Source organism: Ptychodera flava, chromosome 12 (assembly GCF_041260155.1).
Source record: "Ptychodera flava strain L36383 chromosome 12, AS_Pfla_20210202, whole genome shotgun sequence".
Lineage (NCBI taxonomy): Eukaryota > Metazoa > Hemichordata > Enteropneusta > Ptychoderidae > Ptychodera > Ptychodera flava.
In genome coordinates this window covers 11219736-11246744 of record NC_091939.1, presented here as the reverse complement: position 1 = coordinate 11246744, position 27009 = coordinate 11219736, and the positions used below count along the sequence as shown (strand labels likewise).

At 37.0% G+C, this 27009-nt stretch overlaps 1 protein-coding gene across 1 annotated transcript; it reads left to right on the top strand.

Annotated features, from left to right (window-relative positions):
• Positions 1–1057: 1057 nt before the first annotated feature.
• LOC139144983 (TNF receptor-associated factor 4-like) lies at positions 1058–26929 on the top strand. Its single transcript, XM_070715866.1, has 7 exons — positions 1058–1623; positions 9833–9884; positions 16678–16782; positions 17434–17595; positions 21940–22101; positions 22474–22629; positions 23487–26929. The coding sequence occupies exons 1-7, from the start codon at positions 1481–1483 to the stop codon at positions 24102–24104; spliced, it is 1398 nt and encodes a 465-aa protein (XP_070571967.1). The 5' UTR covers positions 1058–1480; the 3' UTR covers positions 24105–26929.
• Positions 26930–27009: the final 80 nt, after the last annotated feature.

Below are 27009 nucleotides of genomic sequence, written 5' to 3'. Positions count from 1 at the left end.
CAAATGTCACTGAGACACGCTGCAAAATTGAACAGATTGCGTGAAATTCTCACTTTCCTTAATTAAGTGTTGACTACGTATACCTTTATCATTCTTAGTAAAATTCAATTCTTCTTTTCTAAAAAAACTACTTAAACATCCTTGTAATATGTAATTAGCGTCTTTTTGCATTTTTCGCAAATAGGCTTTATATTCATAATTGAGATCTTGTTATTTTAATTAATAATTTTGCTGATGCCTTTGACCATCTAGTGCATAAACCAACAAACAAACTATCTTCGTAACACAACCTGTTGATTACTATCACATTGTGTGGTGGTAAGCTTATAGTGTTTATTGCCATTGTTTATTATGGAATTTTTGTTCAGACTCACAGTCACCTAACTCTAAGTATGCTTGTGATATTAAAAATTATTCAGGTATTATTAAATCGGAAAACCGCACATGCTGGTATTGCTGAGATTAGAATACAGCTATTATGTAAGACCATGGCGTATCAACGCTCAAGGCAATTTGGATGAAAAAGCACTCATCGCATCGCTATAAAGGGGTATAAAGTATGCAGATGGCTTACAGATACAGATAGCTTGATTTTCATTACATTTTTGATATCACCAAAAGTGCATTGTCCCCACACATTCCGGCAATGGTGTTCAGATTATAAAACGAAAGAAAATGTTAAAAGTTCTGTAGCCTTACATTTAAACCGTCGGCGGACGGCCCGAAACGCAAAAGTGATAGGCCTACAGTATCGTTAATTTCATCTCCAAATTTTTGGCGATACAATTTGAACATTTTATAGTGGGAGGGAAAATGTTCCAAAATTGCAGGTGATGACGTCACCAATTCGTCGTCGACACCATTAAATCGCCGTCGATTTAAAAAAGCGACGTTCTTTTCACATTCATGCTGTATAGACTTCGTTTCGTCAGGTTTTCCTTTCAATGGCATTGTGTTCCGACTTGCATCGCATATTGCTATATATAGACATGACAGAACAATAAACGTGTATCTGTGTGGCTCTTATTTTCCATAGAGGGCGCGCAAAGGGGACGATACTGTCGGCGTGATAAAATTTTACTTCGAGTTTTATGTCGCCTTTACCCAGTTTTCAATTGTTTTGCATAGCGAAGCAAACTTAAATGCTAATTTTCATCGCCGGAAAGGTTTTGTCGTTAACAGTTGCAAATTTAAGAGACAACTGGGTAAATTAACTCGGTGGGCGACTTAAGCTACCTTACCTCTTGGGAAATGGTAAAGACCCAAAACAGCTGGAACCAGGCGATACATACAGACGAAGCTGGTCTTGTTGTGTTTCGGTGGTGTTTTTGTCTCATTGACTGCCGACGTCCACATTCTTACTTTGCTTCGAGCCAGCAACTCAGCGACTCCGAAGTCGACAGAGCACAGCCGGTGTGTGTTCCCTGGAATCACAATTCACTGTTCGGCCCTTCTCAATCCAAGAGGTCGAACGCCCAAAATGCCGGGCCATCTGTGTAAATTCATCGAGAAGGTCCGTCGGAAATACGTGTGCCCGCTATGCCGACTTCCAATGCGAGATCCAGTGCAGATCACAACTTGCGACCACCATTTCTGCGACACCTGCCTCCAGGAATATCTAAGGTAAATGTCAGTCAGGCATGGTGATAATGTGAGAGAGAAAAAATCCCTAAGTGAAGTAGGTACTGGTTTCAAAGTGGAACGATATTGGGGTCAATCCAACCTCCATCGTGTGATTTCTGCGCGTGTTAATATTGAACCATGGCTTGAACATAACAGTTAACACACTAACGTCGAAATATTATATCGTCGTATTCTATATTCTTTATATGCCACCTCCACAGTATCCGATCAGTTATTCCGTAGCTACTTGTATAGACTTAAGCGTTCAATTTACCCCCGTCAACAGTGAAATATCTATGGCCAGCGCTGCTAGGGGAGGGTAGCTCTGCGCAGGGCTGCGTTCGTGTCTACCGGCTGTATCAACGTCAGTGTTGGAAGGCATAGCCGGTAAACACAGCCCTGCCGGGCCAGCCACGCAGAGCCAGGGAGGGGAGTTTTCTGGCCCGTGGGATTTTGCCCCGGGCAACGACAGCATCAATTTAATAGCTTTCCGTTTGATGTACCAGTAGAATGCATTGGTAGTACTGAACATTACCGACTGAACTTTTGTTTTTCAAGCGCACAATTTTTTTTTCACGAAAGCACACATTGCCCCTTGCTTGCTATTAAAAGTAGTAGCGCCTCTGTGGTTCAGCACGGTCCCTCCACAGGAACCGTGGGTTCAGTGAGTGACCTACCTGCTCATTCGAACTCACCACAACTTGCACAAGGTACTCATATTTCTCTTCTCACAAAGCCCATATACCCCAGGTTACGTCCTGGACACTCTCCAACGTGCGAAACCTCATGAAATTTACGTTTCTCATCACAGAATAAAACAAGTAAATTTTGTCGCCCTTATAAAATATACCTCAGTCAATTTTTGTCAGATTTTTGCCAAAATTTTGAATAAAAACTGTGGCCAACGAAGTGGTGTTCATTTGGTCTAAAATTATCAGAAAAATTACAGAAATGTTTAAAAAAATTGACAAAATTTTACACTAAAATTTTGGTGGGAAAAAATACAGCAGTCAAAGGGTTAATGCATCATCAGTCAGATGCATTACCCCTTGTCTACAGGAGAGCAAGTTTTGGTGCACTTTTAACGTCAAAATAAACACAGAGAAATTTTCAATAATCTTTACAAAATTATCCAGGAAATGGCCTTGTTTATACATTTCACATGGATGAATCATCAACTGTTTATTCCCACAATAGTTCATTTAAATGTACATAAATTAATTATACTTACATGAGCAACATAATAAAATTGTTGTCAAAGCATTCATTTACAATCAGTCTGTAGTTATGTTGTAAAAGAAAATGCACATTGAAACCTTTATGATTTTCATAAATTTAACTTGTAAATCTCTGTGTTCTCAGGTGTCAAATGTACATGTATGCAGGAACTACATGTAGTCGTTTTCATTCAAATGATGATAATATCTTATTTAAGTGCTTATCAATGCAAATATTACACCATATGTGGTCTTCTGTGAATATTCAGGCAGCAGCATGTCAATAGTGAAAGAGTGCTGATGTCATTGAGGTATTTAATACCTGATAACAAATGGCGGAATCGGGCAAGTTGGGGTCAAAGGTCGCTTAATTCGGGTAGTACAGTACACTGCTTGGTTGTTCTTTATCTTCAAGGGATGAAGTGGCTAATTTTGGGGAAACATTTTGCCAGGAAATAATGGCCACAAAAATTGACAATGTCCTCACAAAATGTGGCTGTATAAATTATGCGTCTGCAGTGGATCTGAACTGTATGTTACGCAAAGTTAGCATTTTTTGTCAATACCAGAATTACATCATTGTTTTCTTTGTATGTTTTCCGGGTAGACTACAAGGTGCATGTTCTATACATATTGCTTCACCATGCATACAATGATGCAGGTCCCATATCTGCTCAAATGATTGAAAATGTACAAAAATAATGTCCGCGCGTGGGGGGCAGATACTTTGACTCTCAACTTTTACAGTTCTTTTCTGATCTACTACTTGTGGAAGTTCATTTAAAGCTCTTGGTGTAAGAAAACCTGTCATTTCGAAAATCAGAAATTTTGTTTTTTCAATAGAGTTAACACTGGGATGGTGGCCATTTTGAATTTCAAATATTGGTAAATCTTTGGTAATTTGTGTCGCCAGTACCAAAATTTGCTCAGTGACCCCAATTTTTAGTCTTGATTTTGAAAGAGAAAGGTTGAAAGATTCCCTGAGGAAATTTTGAGCAAAAGTTTAAGTCTCTCACTTTAAAGGTGCATATTGCCTTCCACTGAAGAAACTGCCCTCTTTATTTTAGTGAAGTATTTTTTTTTCTATGACAGTGGTGTTTTGTTGAAGACATATTAGCCACAGGCAACTTGATCAAACACAATGCACACTATCCCCTTCCGGCATTGTTCAGTCTGCCTATTAAAAAAAGGTTTAAAGTACATTATTTTAAAGAGTGTGTTTTCTCTGGCTGATTGAGACCAGTGTGACAAAAATGACATCTACGGAGGGTTTGCTAGTTCACGTTGTCTCTTTTGTTGATACTCCCGGAATCAATGAAAAGTTACAGTGCCTATCATGAGAATTGCAGTTTCTCTCATTATCAAATATAAAAATAACACTCACAAGAGTATTGGCTTGAAATTTTCTATTCTTTATCGTTAATTACATCTCATTATTCTTCAGATGTTCCTGGTGGTCGTTTTGAGACAACTTGAATATGCAAATCTCATAGCCCTTTTGAAGATCCCTCTAATCAATGGATCCCTAAGGAGCCCCCCTTTAATTAATGGATCCCTAAGGAGCCTCCCTTTAATTAATGGATCCCTAAGGAGCCTCCCTTTAATTAATGGATCCCTAAGGAGCCCATAAACACTGAAGGTCTCAGACAAGAGAGGAAGAGTAATTGTCAATATCATTACCATTCCTATAAAAGTCTGCCTCACCGTTGCACTTAATTGGCTGCCGTGTGTAACTAAGCCCTGCTTTCCATCCCTGCTGCTCATATACAAAGATGTAAATATCACCCATTAATTTATGTAAAACATAGCACATTTGTGATGTCTTGTCCTGGCAATTGAATTCTTTTTATTTTATCCTTGTATAAAATGTCAAAAACAGCTATGAAGAACACAAACTCCAAAAACTAACAAACATATATATTAAGTTAAGCAAAACATTCCATGAAAATCACATTGATGAGGATGAAAGATGTGACTTTCTCAGAATGAAGAGTAGAATTGTGAAATATGTAACTGTAAGTATACCACTATGCTAATTACAGAGTCAGGAGTCGTGATTTTTCAAGACAAGCAATTAATAATAAGGCAATGTAATGTGCACATAACCAAAATAATGCTGTAATTGTTTTTTGAATTCAAGACAGATATGTGACAAGCAGGTTTAATCAATCAATGTTATGTATACAGCCCTGAATTAATCGGCTAGATTTAGACTAGTTGGCTTGAATGAGGGAACGAACAAGTTTCATAACAAATGCGATCGATTCTCCCATGGGTTATTTGCTGTTGAATAACACTTGCTGGTCCATACTAGTTTCAGGAACTAAACCTGTAATAGTATGTATGTGCTTCAAGCATATTCTGTTTCTCAAAGTGTGCACACCGGAAGAAGCACACAATGTAATCCAAACAAAGGAGCGGAGGAGCCCACACCCCGTGCAAGGTTAGATAATTCTGGAACAATCCCAAGTGTTGAAACAAAGCATTTGAGGAACCCCAGCCCAGGATGTGAGTCAGAGATTATTGAGAGAGGGAAACACCGGATCTGCCCTAATGAATACATGTGTGTCAAGGACCTCCATTGTTGCTGAACTGCCTTCTGGTCTACCAAGCATTGATGAGAAACTGGTTGTTTGTCCTTCAGCTGTGCACTTGTTTCAGTCAAATGGAGGCTTTATATTCATTGAGAATTTTCTTTCGCAAACCCAACAAAGAACGTATCAAACACCGCAGCTTTTCAATTCCCGAGAAAAAAGGTCACAATTATTTAAACCAAGTAGATTTTAGAAATCAATTTCGCATCCTTTGTTATAATTCACTGTGTGGATGGTTTCACAATCTATCTCTCTGTATTTCAATCATGGTCAGCAGTTGCACATTATCTTCAAAACTGAATTCCACACCAAGGATAGCTTTGTGTTCCCTGCTTCCCCAATGCAGTGACCTTCTCTGAGGACAAGCCTGGAAGTGTTACACTATCGAGACTGTAATGGAAACCACTTTTCTAATTTCCACGTTTTCCATCCAGCTTAATCACTCGGAAGTCAAAATGATATTAGAGTATTTTATTTCAAGTGAGACAGAAAACAATAAGCAGCCTGTGATGAGAGGGATTCTGAACCAGCATATTGCCGCGGGCCATGCGAAAAAAAAAAGCATTTCGATAACAAGTGTTGGGTTTCAGTTATGATACAGAAATTGGAATAGCATCTGCAGGTGACTCATGGGAAATATTTAACCTGTTCACCCGCGTTTGACAGAGTTTTAAACCCAACTGCTCTTAATTGAGGCAACAGACCCAGTGTGTATGTGGGATAGCGGTACAAGAAGGTGAAATTATACACTTGGAATGGTGAATGCATTTGATTGACATCCATCCATTGCCAGCTAATGTTGCACAGTAGGCAGTTTCTGTCTGGCTCATAAGGATGAGGATCATGTTTTTCGTCAAATGACGTGTCTGTGTACATAACGCTCATGATGGTTTACAGGAGCGAGATAGGCAGCAGGCATAGAACACCAAGTTACGCTAGTTTGGCTCAGCAGTGCTCGCACTGATGCCCCCAAACAGTTCTAAAAAATAACACCTATCTTGAATTTACCGCCAATGATGTCAGAGTCATGATACTTGTACATCTATGACTTTTAACCAAACCTTCTTCATTTAATTTCTTCAATAATTTCATTTTCACATGACATGCAGGTAGTCTAGAATACGGACAGTCACATCTCATCTTTGAGCTCTGCAACCCCAGGTGTTTGGTCACAAAATGAACGGCTATAGGTTCTAGGCTGTTCATTTTAATGGCATTCTGTTGTTTTCCTGAACGTACTTGCAATTTTAAACACACCGGTCATGCATTGCAAAATCTGCACTCTCACAGTTTTGATAGCCATTAACTTGATTAAGACATGCTTATTGGTCCATTCTGTTTCGGTTTTAGCAATTTGACAGTTTTCCGAATGATGACAGTAAATTTGATGTACACACGAAGCTTACCCTTGAGCAGTAAAAAATGAAGAAAATTCCTTTAAAAGCATTTGTGCGTAGTGAATCCTAAAAGATGTAAGAGGACAATTTTTAACTCATTAATTAAAATCTGAGAGCAGCTGTACACCTCAAATGTGTCTATTTGCATGCGCATGCTCAGAATATCAATTACACAGTTGTTGGGCCACTTGTTATTTCAAGATCACAAACTGTCTTTTATCAAGAACAAACAAATTACCCCTATACCCCTGTCAACATAACTTGTCACAGGGGAATACACTCTGTAATTGTATAATGTATATCATTATGATGGACTGGTTCAGAATTACATTTGTACCATAATTGTAATCTTTATATATGATTTCAAAGTTGAGCAATTTGACATGTTGTGATACTGTCAATGGCTTGCTGCTTTCATTACATTTCTTTTAACTTGTATTTTCATATCTGTTTATATCCTGTAGATTATCATTATATATCAAAGTTCAACCTTTTGATATGTTATTTCCCCAAATTTATTTCTTTATTTAGATTTCTTTTTTTCTATTCCCTTTACATCCGTTTTTGATACATGTAGATAAATATTATTCTTCATTTTAAACCTTTATGGCATTGAACCAAGATCCTTGTGTGAGTAGTATGATTTCAACAAAGATGTATATAATTTTAGTGTTTGAAAAATAAACACTTTAAAACAAAATTCAGGAGGTAAATGCTATTTTGCCTTTGAACTTTGATGCATGTGTGTTTGTTCTGCTTACTACTGGTTACTAACCCAAACATCTCATACTGTAAATTAGACGCAACTGCTGACACCATGACCAAACCAAATGTATTTATAGCGTACCCTACACAGTTCAGTAGAAAAGTTATACTGCTTTCGCCAAGTCCTAGGATCGCTATCAGGAAAGTTTGATCCCAACCAGTGTTACCCAAATATTTCAGTGTGGCAAAGCAAAAACAAGAGTAGTTTGCTAGTACATGTAAATGAAGGTGGATATCACTATCATGAACAAATCTAAGGTGCATGCAGGTGAAAGAGCTAGGATATCAGGGATTGAACTGAAGTTGGAACCCTGGGGGGGGGGGGGGGGGGGGGGTGGGGGGTGAAACAATCAATTAAATAAAGCTAATCTCTCCATTGGAAAATGTTATTGCCAATTTCAATTTGAAATTTTTTATTGTCAGCCCCTTCTCAAAAAGAAAATCAGTGTTGCAAAACTTTGATCAGTTCCTGTGTTAGCCCAAGACATTTGAGTATTGAAAACCCAAAACGTGAATATTTGCCGATAGGATGGAGATAGTGAACACAGCTGAGGTAGGTTAAAGCATTAGATGTGAGGGAGCCGTCAAATAACCCTGTTTTGTTAAACTGGAAAGTGTCTATGCTAATGCAAAGCAGGATTTTCCATAGTAGAAACCCTTCCCCTTTCTCACTCCCACCCCAGGGCAGGATTTTCCATGGGAGAACCCCTCCCCCCCAACAAAACAATGTTGCAGTGTTGCCTATGGCTTGCTAGAAGGTACACGGGTGGAGCTTATTGAAAGGAAATATGATTGAAATTGTTGTACAACGATGAGTCTTGGAGACCTCGTTGATCAGTCTTGTAAGTGTTTAAAACTGTGGGAGTGGAATTCCCATCCCTCGGGCAGAAGTGTAACCAACATAGCTATTGGATATTGTCTCTACCCAGCCAGGCGTGCATAGAGTAGAAGGGAGTCTAGGTAATTCTGAAATACCAGAGGCACAATACCCAATACACTAAAGGGGTATGTGTATGCAAATTCCGATGGTGACCTTGGTAGGGTGTTTGAGGGCTTTGTCAATATCCAAGTGCAACATACCTGATTCACTTCCATGGGCTTGGTCACTTAGTCAGCTGTTAGCTGGTCCATGGTTTTGAAAAGCAATTGTAAAATATATCATAGTTTCGGATCCTGATGGTGTAAAGAATTTCAAAAGTTTTTTGATGGTCTGGTTTGGTTTGTTTTGCATGTCTGGATAAACAGCTTTCAGCAACAGAAGCCCCGGGTTTGATTCTGCAGATGGGAAAAGCAAATTTCTGAAGTGTCTGTGTGATCAAAAAAGTGGAGAACATCTATTTCAAAAAGGTGGATCTTTGAGCCCTTCACACTTAAGTACTCCTTGAGATTGTGTGATTGATAACACTGACACGCATGATTAGCTTCATAATTGGAGAGTTTCTGCGTTCTCAGGTGGCACTTTTATCTTGGTAGCATAGTTTTGTGTGTTTTTGGTATGCGAATAAGCTGCAGTGTTTTATGTGGGAAAGACTCAACTCACTTTCCACCATAGATTTCACTGTGTACAAAGCCCTCCTCTCTCTTGAGAAAGGAATTTTTTTCAAATTTTGAGACGCTTTCATCATGACAAGAATGTAGGATCAATAAACTGAGGAATCTTATCAATTGAATCGGATCCCAATTATAGAGAAGTGAGACAGAAAATATGTTGCAGCTATGTGGACTAATGACAATGCATAGATAATATTTCAAGTCACTTAACAATAATTACTGATGGTCGCAAACAGTTCAATTGTAACTTTTCTACAGTTTATTTTATGGGTAATTTTTGACTAGAAGTCATTTTGCTGTGATGTATATGTATAGCCCAATAAATTTTGTGTGTCGTCATTGTAATGATTTTATTTGTTTTTCATGCAGCAATTCAGTATTATTCTCAAGACGAGAAAATTAGTTTTTAAAAAAAATAGAGTGTGTTGATAAAAATAATGATGTACAGGTGTGTCCACTTGTTAAGTCAGTGCTACTTAATTCACTGCTGCAAGCATTATGTAGATTTTGTTGACAATTGTATCATTCTCAACAGATCCGGCAGAAGTAATGACTTCCTGTGCGGTTCTATCCGAGAATTGTTTCTCTTCTCTGTGCATGGAATTTGTCGTTTGTACGGTGTGAATGTGTTGTCACGGTTCAAGAATGGCTCTTATGTCAGCCTTGTTTTTTTTTTCCCTTGCAGCGAAGGTATTTTTGAATGCCCTGAAGACAGGCTGCCCCTGGACTATGCAAAGGTGAGTAGAGAGGTTTTCAAAGATGCCACTGAGCGTGAAGAATGTCTGCTTTTGTTTTTCAAATTTCACCGTGAAATGACATGAATGTAGTGATGCATGGCTTCGTACTGTCTTCTTGTCAGCTCACGGTGAGATTTCACATACCATGAAATATTTTATGAATTTCAGTAATTGCTCCTGACAACAAGGCTCTCACTTTAAAGCTCATCTTCTCAATATAATTACCATCACTTTTCATTATTCACAGCATGTTTCTTAAAAAAGCACAATGCAAGATAGTGTAACAAAATTGTCAATTTGAAATATGTGTCTGATAAAAGCTATTTTGTAAACTTGGCAGTGCAATTTATTGAGGATCATTCAATAGCCTTGATAATTCAACCAAAGATAAGCAGCATTGGTGTGTGTTTTTGGTGGTGCAAAGAACGTTTGTTTTGCAACACCGGTCACCAGCAAATAAATATGCCATTTAATAGAGTGAGACATTCTCACTTTATGTCATGTATAAAAGAGTCAAGTAAATTCCATTGTGTAAGAGTTGGTTCACTCTGAGTTTAAACCATCAAGGGGCATTCACCACATGCCTTAACACTATTTCACAATGTCACTAAGTGATCGACAGCTCAATTTTGTCAATTGAATTCTTAGGTGAGATTTTTTGCCGCTAAGAGCTGACTCGCTAAGAGCTGACTAAACACAGGTGTTTCAAATAATTGTCAGCAAACATACTCTATATATTTTGAACCATATGTATTCTCAGGAAAATTGTAAGTGAATTTTATCCAAAAGGAACCAAATGTAGATTTTGAAAATTTTGGTAAAACACAATTTGTTACTGACAAAATATCACTACAATCTGTACATTAAATTTCATCACATTTTCGACATAGCAGGTATCATGTATCAATATTGACATCATTGTTTGATGTTACGTAAAAAAAGGAAAAATCTGTTGAATTGCACACTCATTTGAGTCGTATAAGATAAACCAGCTTTTGCATGTGACTCCATTTGATTGTGTGTTTTGTCAATATTGAATTTTCTCCCCTCTGATGTCATTCATTGAAATTTTTGAGTCACTAAATGTTTTTCTTCATGAAAATTAAACATATAAATTAGGTTAACAAACGGTCAGCAAACTTCCCTGAACTGAAAGGAAGTTGTATTGCCCATGTCACACGGTCCCCTTGAAAGATTCATTTGCTGCTCACCGAGATCAAGAGCATTTTAATGAAAGCTTTGAGCGATGTAATTTTTTTCCTGCCAAAATTTTAGTGCAACATTTTATCAATTTTTATGAATTTTTCTGTAATTTTTTCATAATTTTGAACCAAAAGGACATCTCATGTAATTGACTTAAGTTTTATATCAAAATTTTGGCAAAAATCTGAAAAAAAACTGACTAGAGTACATTTTATAAAAACAAAAAAAAATTGACTTTGGCACTCAAAGGGTTTAATCCCATTCATGCTCACAGGTTTTGGTCTGGCCCCTGATGTGTTTGTAGAAATGCAAATGTACAAGCACTCGGGGATGGAAACAGAGCTGGATAAGTGCATACCTGTGGCTGCATAGCTGCATTGCAAATATGTGATGTAATAGCTGCATGTAAACAAATCCTTTCTTGATCCCAGCATATCTGTAAGGACACTGGCAACTTACCAGACTTTGCCTGGATGTTCTTTGCAACATAATCACAAGGAAATACCCATACTTTATATACAGTACATTCAATTTTGATTGCCCAACTTTTGTACATATGAAACAGCTGTGCAAATATGTACTTTATTTATTTTTTATTCGTTAAAAATTTATACACAAACATATACTTCATATATACATGTACTTCAATAAATTTTTGGTGGGGGATACAGAACCCCAGGCTTAAACTATTATCTTTACTGGAAATAAAGTCTTTGTGATGTGTATTTGTGTTTTAACATATAAAGCATTAGATGCATAATATGCAATATGGTTGAGTAATAAAAATTATGAAATGTTGTTAGAAATGGAAGTAAAAATCATCAACAATTGCATTGTACATCATACACACACACACACCCATACCCATGTATGCGGTGTTGATAAGTTCGACACCATGCAGTTTGACATGATTTTGCAACTAGAACAAAACATTGGCCAAATATGCTGGAAAAATAGAAAAAAATTACAGCTGATGGGAGCTTTATTACACAGTTTTGCCATGTGGGAGTGGAAGTACAACACACCGCTATCCCTATGAGGGCCCGTTCTGGTCAAAATTATGTTTTATTAATTTTAGTATGTTAGAATTGATTTATGTAGATTGGAATTAATTTACTAGCACCTCGAATTAATTGTATCTTTCTTTTAATTAATTTTTATATGCTTTAATTAATATTGTGTAGTCATACCGAATTAATTTTATGTGTTCCAATTAATTATTTCTGCTTATCTTTGCTGTAATTAATTTTATGTAGTCTAGAATTAATTTTGCTAACATTTCAAATTATTTATATGTTTTTTATGTGCCGGAATTAATTTTATGTAGTCTAGATTTAATATATTAATTCCTTCAATTAATTTTGGGTTCAAAATGTTTTCAAGTGCTGCAAGTTGAATGTTTGCTAGAATTAATTTCAACCAGTGTCTTGAATTAATTTTGTGTTCGGTCTAAGTAATTATGTGTGTGTACGCTCGAATTAATTGTGTGTTTGTGCGAATTAATTATATGTGTTCGCTCGAATTAATTTTATGTGTTTGCTCGAATTAATTATATGTGTTTGCTCGAATTATTTTCGGCCGATCCCACAGTCCTTTGCGCACACTTTCTTAAATCAATATGGCGGCTCCCGACCCGGAGTGGTATTATTCAGGCGCGCGCTCGAACCGTGATCTGTAAAAATGGATATCAATAAACTGATCACAAAAACTTTTGTGGTGTTTCCTGTCTGAGTGATCGTGTATGTGATTGCCCATAGAGCCAAGCCCAACCAATTTTGTGTTTTCACCCTTTCTATCGGGCTTTGCCAATCATCGTGTACTGTAGTGTAGTGCATTGTACTGTAAGCGTACGCAGCATTCAAGGCGAAAATGAAATCTGCTGAACAGATATCTACGAATATGAAAACCAATAAAGAACTTAACAATGACCACCAGGAAATGTCTCCAAGCTTGATTACTGTGAAATGTCCCTAATTACAAATATAGCATTCGGCAGTTTCACCTCTATCTGTATATATATACAGATAGACACAGAGAAACTGTCGCTATACGCGAAGCCGGCCTGTTTTCTCCTCCGGTATACAGGCCGGCTTCGCGTAGCGACAGTTTTAAGCGCCTGTGTCTATCTGTATTACATATACAGATAGAGGTGAAACTGCCGAATGCTATATTTGTAATTAGGGACATTTCACAGTAATCAAGCTTGGAGACATTTCCTGGTGATCATTGTTATTATAAGTTCTTTATTGGTTTTCATATTCGTAGATATCTGTTCGGCAGATTTCATTTTCGATTGCTGCGTACGCTTACGGTACACTGCACTACACTTCAGTACACGATGATTGGCAAAGCCCGATAGAAAGGGTGAACGTTCACGTCTGACGTAAACACAAAATTGGTCAGGCTTCGCTCTATGGGCAATCACATACACGAACCACTCAGACAGGAGACACTACAAAAGTTTTTGTGATCACTTTATTGTATTCTTGACCGCGGACATCCGGGAGTTGCGGATTTTTACGTCATTTTTTGCGTCACACTGCCATGCGAACAAATATGAAGTGCGGATTTTTCAACATCTACAACAGTATTCAAAGTTTCAACATTATGTCAATGATAAACACTAAGTTCTGTACTTTGTCACATAATTTCTGCATTGTTCACTGTCCTGCATAGTCAAATCCCATTTCACCTCACTCGCGTGCGTGAGGTGAAAGTGACGTCACTCCGCGGTCAAGAATTGATTTCCATTTTCACAGATCACGGTTCGAACGCCTGAATAAACCACTCCGGTCGGGAGCCGCCATATTGATTTAAGAAAGCGTGCGCAAAGGACTGTGGGATCGGCCGAAAATAATTCGAGCAAACACATATAATTAATTCGAGCAAACACATAAAATTAATTCGAGCGAACACATAAAATTAATGTGCTCAAAGACATAATTAATTCGAGCGAACACATAATTATTTCGACCGAACACAAAATTAATTCAAGACACTGGTAGAAATTAATTCTAGCACACATTCAATTAATTGCAGCACGTGAAAACATTTTGAACCCAAAATTAATTGAAGGAATTAATATATTAAATCTAGACTACATAAAATTAATTCCGGCACATAAAAAACATATAAATAATTTGAAATGTTAGCAAAATTAATTCTAGACTACATAAAATTAATTACAGCAAAGATAAGCAAAAATAATTAATTGGAACACATAAAATTAATTCGGTATGACTACACAAAATTAATTAAAGCATATAAAAATTAATTAAAAGAAAGATACAATTAATTCGAGGTGCTAGTAAATTAATTCCAGTCTACATAAAATTAATTCTAACATACTAAAATTTATAAAACATAATTTTGACCAGAACGGGCCCCCATACTATCCCTGTAACAACAAGCACCATTACTGTCAGAAATGAGTCTGCCAGAAATGGTCCAAGAAAAGGCACAACTTAATCTGAAGATAATACGCTGTATCTGAAACGGCTTTTGAGCTTGCGTTGAATATCCCCATAAATGCAGAAAGTCCAGTTGTTATGGGTCTGTTTTAATTATCCAAATCAGTGACAGGGTCGTTATGCCTCATTTAATGTCAGAACAGTTTACTACGTACTAGTCAGAATAATGTTCTCAAAATAATTATCACGCTGTGTATACTTTGTGTATGCAATGAATAGGGTACATATAGTGTATACTAATTTTACTGGTAAGGTGATCAGAGGAAAAAAATATGTCAGTGGGCCTGACCAACCTAAATTTTGGTCATTTTACAGTTTTCTTTTTTTTACCCCTAATCTTCATACATGCAAGAGATTCCTTACTTGGTGCTGATGCTGAACAAATATACCAATGGTTAGAATGAGAAATGTCATGTTATTTTTGTGTATTTAATATACTCAAGCTGTATAGGTGATGGCAAAGAAGCTATTATGAGACAACCAGCCCGTGTCAACATAATGGACAAGAAAAAATGCACTTGTTAACAGTATCAAATATTTGAATCTGTCCGAAAAGCTGGAAACAAATACTTCCTATGTTCCACATGTCCTTTGTAAGAAAACAAAATCCATAGGATTAATTTGAGGAAAAACCTTCCAACCAAATTGAAACAATCTTTGCCACTGAACAGAATTTGTTTCTTTGTCTCATATTTCCTTTTGTAAAAGTAGCAGAATACGGTGGCTAATAATACAGTGCATTGAAAACATGATATTTCAAACATCCATCTTAGATCATATGGGTCTGCTGGACATTTTGTTGTTTATTGTAATTCCTATCGGCTGACAGCAAAAGGTTATACACATCAGTATGAACCCCGTATGTTGTTGTAGTTGCATAAGCTGCAATAATGTACATTGCATATTTTCTGGTACAATAATGGACACATTTTTTAAACTTCCGAGTGTTGGCTTTTTGTGTGTTTTGAAAAAAAATGATGAAGAAAAATAAGAATTCTGCATGTAGGCAACATATAGTGCCAGCCAGCTTTGAGAATTTTTGTCCATCAAAAATATGTCGGCCTGGGTTCTAAGGACCTACTAAGAATGGCATTTTATACAACAATAACTTTAAATCGACATTGACGAATAATAAAAGCATTGTTCTGTGAATGTAAGGAGTGTTGCAGTGTTTTGAGAAATGCCGAGATAGCCTAGTTTTGCCAACAGCCATTTATGAAGGGTCATTGTTCATCCAGTCATGATTGTGTATGGCTGTATGTTGTCCTTTTGTTATCTGACAAGTGATTAAATTCCTGGTTCGCCATGGTAGACTGTTCAAGCCCGATATGAGAGACACAATTTAGCTGAGAACACACCAAACCAAGTATTCAGTCTTGGATTTCCGAGGTCACTCAGAGGGTAAATGCTCTGTGAGACCATGGTTTGTGGTCACCAACCCAGTTTTCATAAACACCAGGAGCCTAGAGGGAGTTTGCAAAAGTTGCATGGCCTAGGTGGTTCTGTCAATATTCAACCTGCCATTTATCCCATTCCAACAGAGACTTTGGTCAGAATAAGCTTACACAAATTATGAAAATCTGATACAAAGGAATTCTCTTCCTTAAATAAATTACACCACAGGTTTATCACATGCATGTAACTTTAATAATCAGCTTTTCAGAAAGGTCATCAATGGTGTCACATTAATGCGGGCGGTGCGCACCCAATACCTGCACATCTGCCCACACATTTTACAAAGCGGACTTCCTGTACTTTGTGAATTTTGACAATTAATAGAACAGCTCAATCTGGCTTAGGTTTTCAGAATTACGCACAACGGGAGTGGTGGCTTAACGCCATGACAATATTATAATATGAAGACAGGAATTGAAACTCAGTATTTTGATTGGCATTTTTGTTCAGGCTTGCACACACAGGTGATCTGAGAGCTTTATAGAGCACGCTGTGTCATCTAATTTATCTCACAGAGAAAATATTATAATTTTTATATTAATAAAACCAAACAGCATTTTTATTGAACAGACTCAGATTAGTGTTATATGCAATTGATGACTTTTGATTGTTAAATTGGCATCCCGGCATATAATTCACTACTTTCCGTACCGTTTTATGTACAGATATATCCTGATGACGACATGGCGGATGAAATTTTTGGCATGACAGTCAGGTGCAGTTATTACAAAGATGGCTGCAAGTGGCTGGACCTACTGTGTGAGTTACAGGTAAGTTTTGCCCCAGGAAAGGAAAGTCTTCTGTCGGTCTAATGTGCAATGAGATAAAATCCCATATACTTGCTTGCCTTTACATTTTCATTTAGTTGGGGAAAGAAGTAAAAATACTTTGAATTACAATTTAAACCATTTGATCAAGATGGCAACACATTTCAATAAATTTTCCCTTTTGGTATTTTGTATAGGTTGTATTTGGGTTGTAAACTTTGATAACATGGGAGTAAGTGCATCAGTTTAGATTATTGACTGCATTAGTTCATGGACAAGAAATACATTCATCGTAGAGGGCGCTCTCTGAGCTTCTTTACTGTTTCCTTTGTCAAAGTGCTTGGCATATGTCAGCTTACCTGCCATTGCTTGTGTATCTCAATTTTATTAGTGAAATTCTGATGAATGGGATTAAGAGAGCAGAAATTTTCAAGCTCTATTAACAATAATTGAAATTAAACTGTGATACAAGCATTTACTAACTTTTATGTGACAAACATTGATACAACACATTGGTAGGCAGGTGCTATTTTTATTGCACAGTAAATTCAAACTTACACTTTTGCCAATGCTTTTCGCTCTGACAGTCTTTGATTATCCAGGCTTTGTAAGATTTTGATGATATTTCTCTCTTTTTTCCATACATGTATTTAGACTCATCTAGAGAGCTGCAAATTTCACAAAGTACAGTGCACAAATGACTGCCAGGCAGTGGTTGCCAGGAGACACATGCAACATCACCTAGACAACGAGTGCCCCAAGAGGAGACTTGTGTGCGAGTCTTGCAGAGTGGAAATCAGTGGAAGAAATGCTGAGGTAGGCTGATTTAGTTAACCCTTTCACCATCATGGTTTGGCCCAAACCTATTGTTATCTATGGTGTTTGTAGACTTGTTTACATGTAATTGGGGGTGAACAGGTCACAGTTTACTCTCTTGTGTTTTGACCCTTTGAGTGCTGTAATTTTTCCAAACAAAGTGTTAGTGCAACATTTTACCAATTTTTATGAATTTTTAGCTCCGCTGTCAGCGACGCGGAGCTTTTCAAATAGGTTGATTTTCCGTCGTCGTCGTCGTCCGTCGTCCGTCGTCGTCCGTCAACAATTGCCTTCTCCTCTGAAACCGCATGTCCAATTGCTTTGAAATTTTATATGCAGCTCACTTGGAGTGACCTTACTTAAGTTTGTTCAAATCATGGTGAAATTTGCATATTTGTATTTTTGGGGCATTTTTTGGTGTTTTTAGTCCCCGCGGACGAAGTCCGGCGGGGACTTATAGATTGGGTCCCGTCTGTGCGTCCGTCCGTCCGTCCGTCCGTCCGTCCGTCCGTCATCAACAGTTTCTCAGACACTGCTAAACCAATTTCGTTCAAACTTGGCACAAAGGCATAGCACTATGACCTACAGATGCACGTCGATTTATTTTGTGATACGATCCAATATGGCCGCGAGGCGGCCATTTTGTTGCGATTTTTCATGTCTTTGGACCATAACTCAGACATTCTTGAGCAGATTCTGTTCAAACTTGGCACAAAGGCATAACACTATAGCTTTCATATCCTTGTCAAATTATTTTGCGATACGATCCAATACGGGCGCGAGGCGGCCATTTTGTTGCGATTTTTCATGTCTTTGGACCATAACTCAGACATCCTTGAACCGATTCTGTTCAAACTTGGCACAAAGGCATAACACTATGGCCTACATGTGCATGTCAAATTATTTTGCGATACGATCCAACATGGCCGCGAGGCGGCCATTTTGTTTGCGATTTTTTCATGTCTTTGAACCATAACTCAAACATCCTTGAACCGATTCTGTTCAAACTTGGCACAAAGGCATAACACTATGGCCTACATATGCATGTCAAATTATATTGCTATACGATCTAATATGGGCGTGAGGCGGCCATTTTTTTGCGATTTTTTCATGTCTTTGAACCATAACTCAAACATCGATCCTTGAACTGATTTTGTTCAAACTTTGCACAAAGGCAAAGCACTATGGCATACATATGCATGTATCAATTAACCTTGTTATAGGATCCAATATGGCTGCAGAACTACCATTTTGTTGGAATTTTGCATGTCTTTAAAGCGTAATTCAAAGGCCATTACACCCATTTTGTCCAAACTTGGCACAAAGATCAAGCACTATGGCATACATACATGTCAATTTACTTCATGACATGTTCCAATATGGCTGCCAGATGGTCATTTTTGGATTTTTTCATGTCTTTGAGGCTTAATCATATGCAAATATTCCTTAACCAATGTTGTTGAGACTTGGTACAAAGATAAAGTACTATGGCATACATATGCATGTCTACTAATTTTGTGCTATGATCGATATGGTCAATAGACAGCCATTTGATTTCAATTTTGGTGTGATTTTATTATGTCTTTAAAACATAAACATAGGTCACTGTCCCTCGATGGACTGATTTTGTTCAAACGTGATACGAAGATAAAATACTATGGCTGCATTCTTGTGCACATTAATTTGTTTCATTATATGATCCGAAATGGCTGATTACAACAACATACCCGATCCCATACCATTTCGAAAATTCCACCAAACCATGTGTATAGTATGTGCCGTCATGACACTAGAGGCAGTGAGGGCATCGTTATGTGTGATGTAATCAAAAGTTCCTTCAGTGGTCATTACCGGCAGAGATGAGTCATTTATTGAACGTTCCTCAGATTACTTTATTATGCAAGTCACAGGCCTGATGCACCCGTTGCATCAATGTCATTCCACAGCTACCTAGACCACAGCTACCTAGACACCAAAGATTATAACAAAATGGACAAGCGGGGACTGTGTCATCAACGATGACTTGTTGTAAAAAAATCTTCTTCTCTGAAACCGCTTGTCCGATTGCTTTAAAATTTAATATGCAGTTTGCTTAGGGTGACTTAAATCAGATTTGTTTAAACGGTAGTGAAATTTGCAAATTTGTATTTTTAAGGCAATTTTTGTCATTTTTGGTAAAAAAAATCTTTAAAAATCTTCTTCTTCAAAACTACTGGTCAGATAGCTTTTATATTTGATACATATGTCCCTAGGGATGATCTATTTCAGATTTGTTCAAATTGTGCAGAAATATGCAAATTTGCATTTTTCAGGCAATTTTTGCCATTTTTGGTCAAAAAATGTATTTCTCAAAAAGTACTGGTCTGATAGTTTTGAAATTTGGTATACAGGTTTCTATAGATGAACTAAGTAATATATATTGAATTTCTGATGAAATCTGTAATTTTGTATTTTTGGGGCAATTTTTGCCATTTTGGTCAAAAAATGTGTATTTCCAAAACTACTCATCTGATAGCTTTGAAATTGGTATAGAGGTTTCTACAGATGAACTAAATGATATTTATGGAAATAATGATGAAATCTGCAATTTTGTAATTTTGGGGCAATTTTTGCCATTTTTGGTCAAAAAATGTGTATTTCCAAAACTACTCATCTGATAGCTTTGAAATTTGGTATAGAGGTTTCTACAGATGAACTAAATGATATTTATGGAAATAATGATGAAATCTGCAATTTTGTAATTTTGGGGGCAATTTTTGCCATTTTTGGTCAAAAAATGTGTTTCTCAAAAAGTACTGGTCTGACAGCTTTGAAATTTGGTTTACAGGTTTCTACAGATAAGCTTAGTAATATATATTGAATTTCTAATGAAATCTGTAATTTTGTATTTTTTGGGCAATTTTTGCCATTTTTGGTCAAAAAATGTGTATTTCCAAAACTACTTATCTGATAGCTTTGAAATTTGGTATACAGGTTTCCATAGATGAACTAAATGAGATTTATTGAAATAATGATGACATCTGCAATTTTGAATTTTGGGGCAATTTTTCCCATTTTTGGTCAAAAAATGCGTTTCTCAAAAAGTACTGGTCTAACAGCTTTGAAATTTGGTATACAGGTTTCTATATATGAACTAAGTGTGATATTTTGAAATTATGATGAAATCTGCAATTTTTATTTTTTGGGGCAATTGTTGCCATTTTTGGTCAGAATATTTTATTCTCAAAAAACTACTCATCAGATAGCTTTGGTTGACATGTTCTTAGGGATGATTGGATGTGATATATTCAAAGTATGATGAAATCTTCAATTTTGTATTTTTGCAGCTTATTTTAGCCACTTTTTTCTGGCCACTGCATTGAATTATCAAAGATTTTCACCTTCATCAACATGTGTCAAAAATAGTTATTCTGTACATAAAACACAGCGGAGCTATATCGGCCGCTAGGTCACTTGTTCTTTAATTGTTTTGATAACACAGCATTTTTGTTGGCTACAGTTTTTTCTCAAAAGTTTGGGAAAATTTGAAAAAAATATGTCTGGAACTGACAAACATTGACTTAAGCACTCAAAGGGTTAATTTTGGAATTTAATGCCATCCGAAAATTTACAGCATCATTGGAATTGTTTCATTGATGTGAATGATAGATTTTTTCCTATGAAAAGAGGGTACAATGATAGATTATTCAAGTGTTCTGTATTTGTGGAACACATCACCAAATACGGACGTTAAGGTTTTCAGCTGATTATATAATCTGGTGACATTTTGCAGTGTACAATTTAAAGGGTCAGTTGCTGTAATTTAATTTGATAATTTTTAGCTCACATTTGACATATGTATATATGCCTAAGAGAGCTCATATGGTAGGTCAGCGGCATCTATATGTCTGTATGTGTGGATGTATGTCCATTCACATCAAAAACTCGAAAACCTCAGCACTTACCATTCAGTTTGTCAACACAGTGTCTGTAAGTGTAACATGATGACATTTGAATTCTAATCCAGACTAGAATTCACATATCTACAATAGCAGTCACATATCTACAATAGCAGTCTACATATGTACAGGCTGAGGTGATGAGTTGAATGCCGTGTATCTCAACATGCTTTAGGGAGTAGAACAGAAAACTATCGTTAGCATACAAACAACATCGTAAAAACATCGCCAGAAGTTATAGCTGTTGTACCATTAACATGTTCAGTAGTGTTTTTGGCTCAGTTGTGTCTGGAATGTATAATTTGTTCGATCTTCAGCTGTAAGAAAACTTTGTAGTAGAACTGTAATTTGGTATAAATATGCAAGGTGTTGGTAATTCATTGTTTGTTATTCTTTCCTCCAATAGACCCATAAAAGAGTGTGCACATATGAGAAGGTTTCCTGTGCCAACAACTGCGGAGTCAAGTTACAGAGGAGATACATGTCCAATCACAACCTGAACGAGTGTCCCAAACGATCAATAGAGTGCAAATATTGCAAGAAAGATTACCTCTTTGATAACTTACAGGTAAGTGGAGCATCTGAGATTCAATGTGAACAAAAAAACATATGCATTCAAAACCTTGGAGTATGGCAAATATATACAAACTGGAATTTCTATTTTTGCCATGGTTCATTTGTTTGTTTTCATACTTACTGTAAAACAGCTACCACTGAAAGAGCACTGGCTTTCAAGATGTAATTGGTTTCTCAGTTTACCTGTTGCAATTCTAATTTGTGGAAAAGTGAAGAACATTTTGGTGAAACATTTTGGTCACATTCTTTGAGTCAACTATAAGTGCATAGATCTAGATGCATCAATATCCAAACAATATTTCTTTTGAAAGATATGAGCAAACCAAATTGTAATCAGTGAATGTTTTGTTGCTGTCTTTTCCAGAATCACCTGCATGACTGCCCCAAGTATCCAGTTACGTGTCCGAACCGCTGTGACCCTGAGAGGATGGCCCGAGGTGACCTGGAGACACACTTGAGGGACCACTGTCCCTCGGCGTCCATCTACTGTCCATTTAAAGAGCACGGTTGCAGGCATAAGGTATGTAAAAAGGTCAGGTTGGATTTTTGTAGCCCTGTGGGTGCATATATTTGCATGCTTGGTAGGACTTGTAATGAAATACTCTTTATCAGGTTTGTGTATCTGCAGACTGTGAAACAAAAATCCCCCAGATGACGAGAATGAGAAAGTTGAATTCCAAACTTAAAAACAAATTTATACGTAGAGGGTCCAGGCTCCATTGCAAAACAATCAGATTCTTGTAGGGCGCCCCCTCATAGCTTTGTGAAGTAACTGGCCCCCTAGGACTATGTTCATTTGCAAAGTTGTTCAATGTAGGCCAAGTGGTCTTCAGTCTTGCTGCCAAGTGTTATGATTCTGACTGTTTTACTTATTATCCCACAATGCTATTCTGCAGCTGTTTACAACTCTGTGTAGGCACTTAAAACAAAATACATGATATGTTTTTGTTTTTTCGTCGTGCACACATCACATCACATTGTATTTGGTGCCTTGTGTTTCAATTGGCAGTGTATGTATCAGTCAGGCTAGCGTCAGTCACAAATGCCATAAGTCACTCACCCTGTGCGTAAAGCATCATGGTACACGTACCTGTGATTGGACATTCAGTAAGCTTTGCTTGTCGGTATTTGCACCGAGGAATTTTGGCACAATGCTCTTCATTTCCATGGCAAGGATGGTCCTCATCAGAGGACATCACAGTGTCATGGTTGACTACATGTATGATGAATCTGTAACCTCTATGCCATCTTTATTTACTTATAATCAACTTTTTGTTTGCCATTTGTGACATGCCCTCGAGGGAAGACCTTGTTACTCACAAGCATGTGTATGTAGACTCACGGTATCTGATATGTTTTCGTTTTGTCCATCGACAGTGTCCTCGATTCACTCTGGACCAACATCTTGAAGAGGACACCAAGAAACACCTGGGGCTGATGTGTGAGGTCACCAAGAGGCAACAGGAGGAGATCAACTCCTTGAAGACGCAGCTGGAATCCCTGACCTGTTACACAGACGGCACACTGGTGTGGAAAATCCAGGACATGGCTTCCAAAGTCAGCCGGGCAAAGAAGGAAGAGCACATGGAATTGCAGAGCCCGTGTTTTTTCACCAGCAAACACGGATACAAACTCAAGTTGACTCTCTTCCCGAATGGAAACGGGAGCGGTGAAGGCACCCACATATCCCTGTACTTAAAGATTCTCCCCGGGGAGTATGATGAGCTGTTACAATGGCCGTTTGTCCTCCCGGTGGAATTCTGTCTTGTGGACCAAACAGATGACTCAAAGAGGCGAAAACATATCAAGGAATCCTTCACAGCGGACCCATCGTGGAAGAACTTTCACCGCCCCAGCAAAGATATTGAGACCCTTGGTTACGGTTATCCAACTTTCGTTTCCCATGAGGAGTTGAAGTCGGTGAAGTACATCAAGGATGACTGTATGTTTATAAAAGTCACAGTGGATACATCCAAAGTTATCCATCTGATCTGACTCTTCGTACCCTATTTCCACTTTGGTTTAGCCTGAATATCAAAAGAAAATTGGGTTCTACCACAGTGTAGGGTTTCTGGAGCATGGTGGTACAACATTGAAGAGGTTAATCACACATCTGGTTTATCTGATGTAGTCTTTGACCACCCATACCTTGAAGATAGTCAAAAGTCCAACTTTATTCACAACTTTCTCAAGCTTTTGATTCACGCTGTGTTCCGTCTAGAAAAAGACTCCTCTTTTATGAAACTAACATTTCTCAGGATACTTATCTGCACAATAGCAACATGTTAGGTGGCATGGTGAAGAAGAGTTCAACGATGTCAAAGGTCATACAACATGAGGCATAACTCATGGAGGATAATGAACTCCCCTACGCCAGCAGTTCTCTGTTACTATTTTGAATGTAAACTGATGCAAGGTTTATTTGTATGATTGTTATAGAAACCCATAGTACAGTATTGATCTATAATGTAATCACCATGTGTATAGCAACCACAAGAAATATATACTCAGAATATTTCTCATATGACCGTTTGAATTGTGTATGTGTATTCCTGTAATGTTACAGTTCAAAACCACAAATATTGGTCACGAAGTGCCAGTAAAGTAAGTCAAGATTTTTCACACTGCCCCCATTAGGTCATTTTTAGATTCCTTTTGTTTTTAATGTGCACGCTTTTGGAACTGAAAATTTTTTTTTAATTTGTATGTACTGAAGCAAAACACACATGTATACCTCATTCAACAAGGCGTTATTAAGATATTTGTGAAACCAGTCAGAGATTTGTTTCATAGGCTGATTTTAATACATTTAGTTAAACTTTATATGATTGCTACCGCAAGGTTGAAGTATTCGCATAATTACATGTTTTTCAGTTGAGTTTCCTCTCTGTTGATATTGCAGAGCGGTAGTTCAATTTTTTGTTTGTTTTGTTACTGAAACACAATCCAGTCTTGAAATTGAAATACTCAGATATCACCTTACAGAAAAGAAAATATTTGTAATAGATTTACAAAAATATTCAAACTGTTAAAACTTCTACCCAATGATTAGTGAGCTTGTGATTCCTATATCGTTCATGTATTTTTGACTGAGAGCCAGTTTATTGTCACCCACATCAACTCCTTACTCATTTTGGCCAGTTGATCATGAAATGATTGAGGTTGATGGCCTCAGGATTTCATAATTTCCACTAAATATTGAATTTCTGATAATTTCACATTCAGAGACATAGTGCCAGAATATTTCAACTCAGAGCATTAACCTAAATTTCAATATCAAGAAATTTGTGCAAATAGAGGATAGGAGAGAAAATTCTTGGTCTCTGAATATTCTCCTAAAACTCAACTTATTTTTGCGATGAGAATTCAACTCTAGATCCATATTGAAGTTGATTGTCATAACATTCAGGTCAATCCTTATGATCAGATCCTGGCAAAATGTTGCAAACGCAGGAAAATATGGAAAAGAGGTCTTTTAAGGTAGTCTGTGTGCCTTGAAATTGAAAGTCTTGTACTGTTGCTCAAACTTTCCGTGAAAGCAAGAATAGAAATCAGGGGTCACCAGTCACAATTGAAACTAGATAAAAAAACTCCCCAATATTACCAACATTAAAATTCAAAATGGCGACCATCCCTGTGTTAACTCTGAAGGTAAAAGTAAAAATTTCACAAAAAAATTTTACTGCATAAAAGCTTCAAAATGAACCCCACAATTGGTTGACCAAAGACGTATTGTAGGAGTTTGAGAGTCTGGATATCTGTCCCTGAGGCATATTCTACCTTAAAGGCCCACAAGCTGCAACTTTTTGCATTGTGTTCATGAATTTCCTTTCAGAGTGAAACTAGTTCATGTGAATCTATGAAATGAAGGATGTATATATATGTATTATACACCATGGACTTGAACTACGCATGTACAAGTTAGAGAAGAAGATAACTAATGATAAACAGATGCTCCATTCAAAAAATGGCAACCACCAAAAATTACGCAAATGAAATAGTGAAAATGGTGCATATTGTTATCCATTTGAACAAATGACACCGAATATCCTCAACTTTGATATTTTATTCTGTTTTCTCTGTAACAGAACCATTTGTTTTTAATGGCGGAAAATTTAAAAAGGTTAACAGGAATGAAAATTGGTGAAATGTATTTGACCATTCTGTTACAAATGAATGTTGTTCTATACTGTAAAAGTCTGTTCAAGTTCATGGAATGGGTAGAATTCAGAGACTGTATGAGAAAATTGTGAGATATTTGGTTTCCAAAATGATGCCATTTTATCAAAATCAGGTGTAGAGGTGGTATACGCAGAGGTGCTTTTGGAAACGGCACAGTACAGCAAAGTTGGAAACCTTGCTTTTCAAAATCTGTTTTAATGACACTGAAAGAGGCACAGTGCAGTCATTGACCTTTAACCTTGTCATGTGATAAACAAACAGTGATTGTTGTCATTTGAAACTTGAAATCCATCAAGGAAACTCAATGTTTAATACTCAACTACTTCATACATCAAGCATTCAATAGGTACAAAAAATTGTAGTCTTTTTTTAGCACATCTCAAAATAAACTAAATAGCAACTTAGGCATTGACATACTAGTATTTTTCTGATGTTTAATGTCCTGTTTTGTGTTTTTGCTGTTTGTGAATTCAGCTAATACTGTTTGCTACATGTTCAGATTCATCTATAAGTTTTTATGCAATAATATTACATCTCTATGGACCACATTGATTTTAACACATTTTTCACAAGCCAATTTACTGGAATTGTAACACAAGTTTTTACAAAAAATAAAACAGCTATCAAACCACATAAAATCAGTTAGTTGTCATGTTTGATTTCTCAATACATATTTCTCTGAGAGTCACAAGGAAATATTGGTATATGTTCCCCTATC